General features: G+C 40.3%; 1 pseudogene and 1 gene segment (V, D, J or C); one reads left to right on the forward strand and one right to left on the reverse strand.

Moving 5' to 3' along the window:
• Positions 1 to 719: 719 nt before the first annotated feature.
• LOC111219533 lies at positions 720 to 2,266 on the forward strand (annotated as a pseudogene).
• Positions 2,267 to 2,852: 586 nt separating this feature from the next.
• On the reverse strand, positions 2,853 to 3,465 carry LOC111219532. The segment is given in 2 exon segments: positions 2,853 to 3,190; positions 3,408 to 3,465. Coding segments are annotated over 2 exon segments (390 nt in total).
• Between the last annotated feature and the right edge of the window lie 773 nt (positions 3,466 to 4,238).

Consider the following 4,238-nt stretch of genomic DNA (forward strand, 5'->3'; position numbering starts at 1 on the left):
GCTGAAGAGCTCAACCACAAAGAAAAATGAATCAGATGAGAAAAGCAAAGATTTAAGTCGTTACTCTATTAAATTCTTCATGAATGTTTTTTGATTTCAATAATTAAAAATGCTTCAGTTCTTTTGAATACAAAACACACAACATGACTAAAATATTTACAGTGAAATATCAGGTAATTCTACATGAAGGAAATTAACATGTATTTAATTATAATGTATAGAGTCAACAAATGTGTGTGTTTGGTTATGTGGGACCCATTTTCAATGTTCATTAAAAGAAAAATGCCATCAATTATTTTTTAACGTCAGACTCATTGGCCTTGGCTTATTTTCTGTGAGGAACATATAAAAGAAAACATTTTCAATGGCCGCACTCTGTACCCCCCCTATACATGTAAATGACATACGTGGTGTTTGGGTCCACTGGAGCCAAGGGGAGTAAAAGTGTGGAAATTGTAGGTGCTGTGTACCTTGACTTTGTCCTCCTCCTACATGAGGCCTGTACTACGAAACAGGATTTGAGGTTAGCGAGGTAACTTCAGGTTTAACTCTGGGTTTTCAGTCGTACGACTGTAGTTCACCTACCGGGGTAAATCACCATGGTAACTTACGCTGAACCTCTGACCTGCTCCGGAGCAGGTAAAGTTTGAGATAACAGTCTGAGGTAACAGGTAGGCGTATAAAAGCCGCGTCCACTGACCAATCAATTCTCTTGAAACATGGCATCACCGTTTGAGGAGGATCCCGTAGAACTTGGTGCATGGATTGTGAGAGGGTTTCACAGGAGGGCGTTTAGGGACCATCAAAATCCTTTTGCATTTCCTGATGACTACATCTGTGAGAGAAACTTCTCATCAGAGGGTTTGACTTATATTTGTTAGCTTCTTGAGACGTGCATCACCAGTGCATTACATATAAGCAATGCACTCACAGTCCCTCAGACTGTATGCTTTGCCTTGCGTCATTTCGCCTCCAGTACCTTCATGTATGCTGTGGGTGATGCAGAAAACCTCAGCAAGAACACAGTCTGTAGGGCAACACATGAGGTGGCACGTGCTCTTACAGACCTGCTGAATGCCTTTGGTGTGTTCCCTGGACACTTGCCCATGCTGTCCATAAAAGAGGGCTTTTATAATATAGCAGGTAGACATTAACTCATGTGACTATTTGATCCATGAACAATGCAGACTCTCATCCGTATGCTGTTGTGTATTAAATGCAGCTCCTTTCAGTGGATTCCCCACAGAAATAGGTGCTATAGATTATACCCACATTCCCATTTCTTCACTTCTGGGTGACAATGAAGCCAATTATGTGAATCACAAGTCGTTCCACAGCCTCAATGTTCAGGTAAAACGTATATATCCTATATTATCAGCAATATCTTGCCTTAACTTTGAGATTTCATTCTACTCTGTTGTTATTCTTATTTTCATTTAGTATGGAACTCTGTAAATGTTTATGTGAATGTATGTATATATGTATATGTATGAGCATATGTATAGCTGTTGTAACACAAAACTTCCCATTTGGGTGGAAATACAGTAACTATCTGATAAATAAGGACACTCATTGTGTGGACACACTGACTGAGGATCTTCCTCTAAACCAGAGTCCTTTTGCACATTGATGCTACATTGACTTTAATGTTTTTATCCTGTGGAGGTACTGTTAACCTCACATGCTTTTGTAGATGACTTGTGCCCATCACTGCATGGTCAGCAGCATTGAGGCAAAGTGGCCTGGTTCAGTCCATGACTCCTGGATCTTCAGGGAGTCAGCATTGTGCCACAGATTGGAGCAGGGGAGGGAAACTGTGCACTGAATATTAATGTGAGTTATCCTCTATTTTAAACTGCTTGTTTTGATACTGATCACGGTAATGTCCTTTTTCATCTTCAGGGCTGTTCAGTGGAGTGCTGCTTGGGGACAAAGGATACGCCTGCCAGTCTTTTTTAATGACACCCTAACCTGACCCTGATGCAGGGCCATGAAATAGATTCAATGTGGCCCTTACCAAAACCAGGGGTCAGGATAGAAATGACATTCGGATTACTGAAGACCAGATTCACATGCCTGCGTGGGCTCAGAGTAGCTCCAGAACCAGCATGTAAAATCATTGTAGCGTGTGTTGTGCTCCACAGTAAGGAGGGAGAGGGCTCCTCCTGTGAGTCAGCAGCCCCCTGATGTGGTGGACCCCATCACCCTGGACCACCTCACCTGCAGGGCTTTTTTCTTCATGAGAAACGGCAGCATTTTCTTTTAACATGAGGAACAGAGGCCATTGTCTTTTGAGTTGTTCTTAAGAAACAAAGGCATTTCCTTCACACCTGTTGCCAAAGAAAGAAAAAGAACAGGCCTTTGTATCTTAATGTACAAGTCTTTATTTGACTGTGTTTTTTCTCCTGTACCTGTTAACAAAAAGAAAATACATTTTAGTTACTTCTTTCCCATGTCTGTAAAGGAGTTACATGACTGAATTACCTTCTTTTCATGCTCCATTTTCTCCACCTCCAGTTTGACTTATTTTAATTGCTGTCTTTCAAAATTAATGTCAAATTTTTGATATTCAATATCAAGTTCTCTTGTAAAGAGACCTCACACTGAGGAATATATTTATACAACTCATTCGTTTATTGGAATATATTAATAGATAACGGAGAGTTAACCTGAGTATGTTGAACTTGCTTCCTAGTACATAGTATGTTATGTGTGTGTGTGTGTGTGTGTGTGTGTGTGTGTGTGTGTGTGTCCTCAGTGAACTGTATCAGTCTCTGCAGTAGCTTCCAGCTGCAGCAGTCAGTTCAGTTTCTGTTCAGTCTGACTGAGGGAGGTTTTTGTACGACGCTTTTTCACTGTGTGAACACAAGCTGGTTACTCAACCACTTATGACTCTGACAGTAGTAAACTCCTGAATCTTCAGCCTGAACTCCACTGATGGTCAGAGTGTAGTCAGACCCACTAGATGCTATCCCACTAAAACGTTCTGAAACTCCAGACTGACGGCCGTTAGCTAAATAAATCAGGAGTTTAGGAGCTTCTCCAGGTTTCTGAAGGTACCAGTGGAGCCACTTCTTACCATTAGGCTCAACACGTTTGTAAACTGGTTGACATCTGATAGAGACATGCTGTCCTGGAACAACAGACTGAGATCCAGGAGACTGAGTCAGGATGAGTTGTCCTGATGAACCTGGAAAACATGAAGAAGAGGAGAAGGGTTTATTGAGACAAATCCAGCTTGGAGAAAGATGATCAACATCCAAACAGAAGAGGATGATTTCTTTAACATGGAGAACAGATGGAAGAAGGTCAATGCTGCTTGTTTCAATGTTTCTCCATCACAGCAGAACATCATTGTGGTGAACCTGGTTGCATCCTGAAGCAAAGTTTTCACAAGAGAGTCTCACCCTGAACAAGGAGCCCCAGGGTGGCCAGCAGTAGAGTCAGAGACATCATCATTGTGCTGCGGCGCTGGTCAGTGGCTCTGAAAGGCCTGGACAGCCACTGATCAACACTGCCTCTTAACGGCTGGGAGCAGAGAGGCAGGACACATATGCAAACACACAGAGTCAGTGAACTGTAGCTGTCCTCAACATATCATGCTGTGGTCCTCCTCACTGCTGGAACACTGACTCTTTCAATCATTCATGATATAGTTCATTAAGGAATTGAGATTTTTAATTGTTTCATATAGTTTTTCTGTGCTTGACTGATTTTTAAAAACTTAAAATACTATTTACATGAATAGTCTTCATTAGATACGTGGAAATATTCTTTGTCTTTATTAAAGAATCATACAATCTACTGCTATATTAAGCAAATAATACAAATATATAAACAAGAGGCTCTGCACACACTGACCTTTGCAATTGGTTTAATTATGTACAAATATTGTCCAGGGTCTGAAAAGAATTAGAGGAAAATGTTGGTGAATTTGAAAATGTATAAGTATTTAGTTCAAACGTTAAACTTCTTGTTTATCCCTCACACCAACGCTTATGAAATGAAACAGAGAGGGAGACAATGAATGAGACAGAGAAACAAATAATAAAAATATTTGCAATTAAACCATAAACAGTGACAATGATGAAAGACATCAGGCAGGTTTTGGCAAAGCTCATAACAACATAGTTAAAAAAAGAAATGATCATATCGAGCTTGACACTAACATCATACTTTTAATCTTTAATGAAAATCTAATTCCTGTTTCAACTGGGTAATCCTTCAATGAATCATGG

This window comes from Seriola dumerili, unplaced genomic scaffold (assembly GCF_002260705.1).
Source record: "Seriola dumerili isolate Sdu_G_001 unplaced genomic scaffold, Sdu_1.0 BDQW01000067.1, whole genome shotgun sequence".
Taxonomy (NCBI): domain Eukaryota; kingdom Metazoa; phylum Chordata; class Actinopteri; order Carangiformes; family Carangidae; genus Seriola; species Seriola dumerili.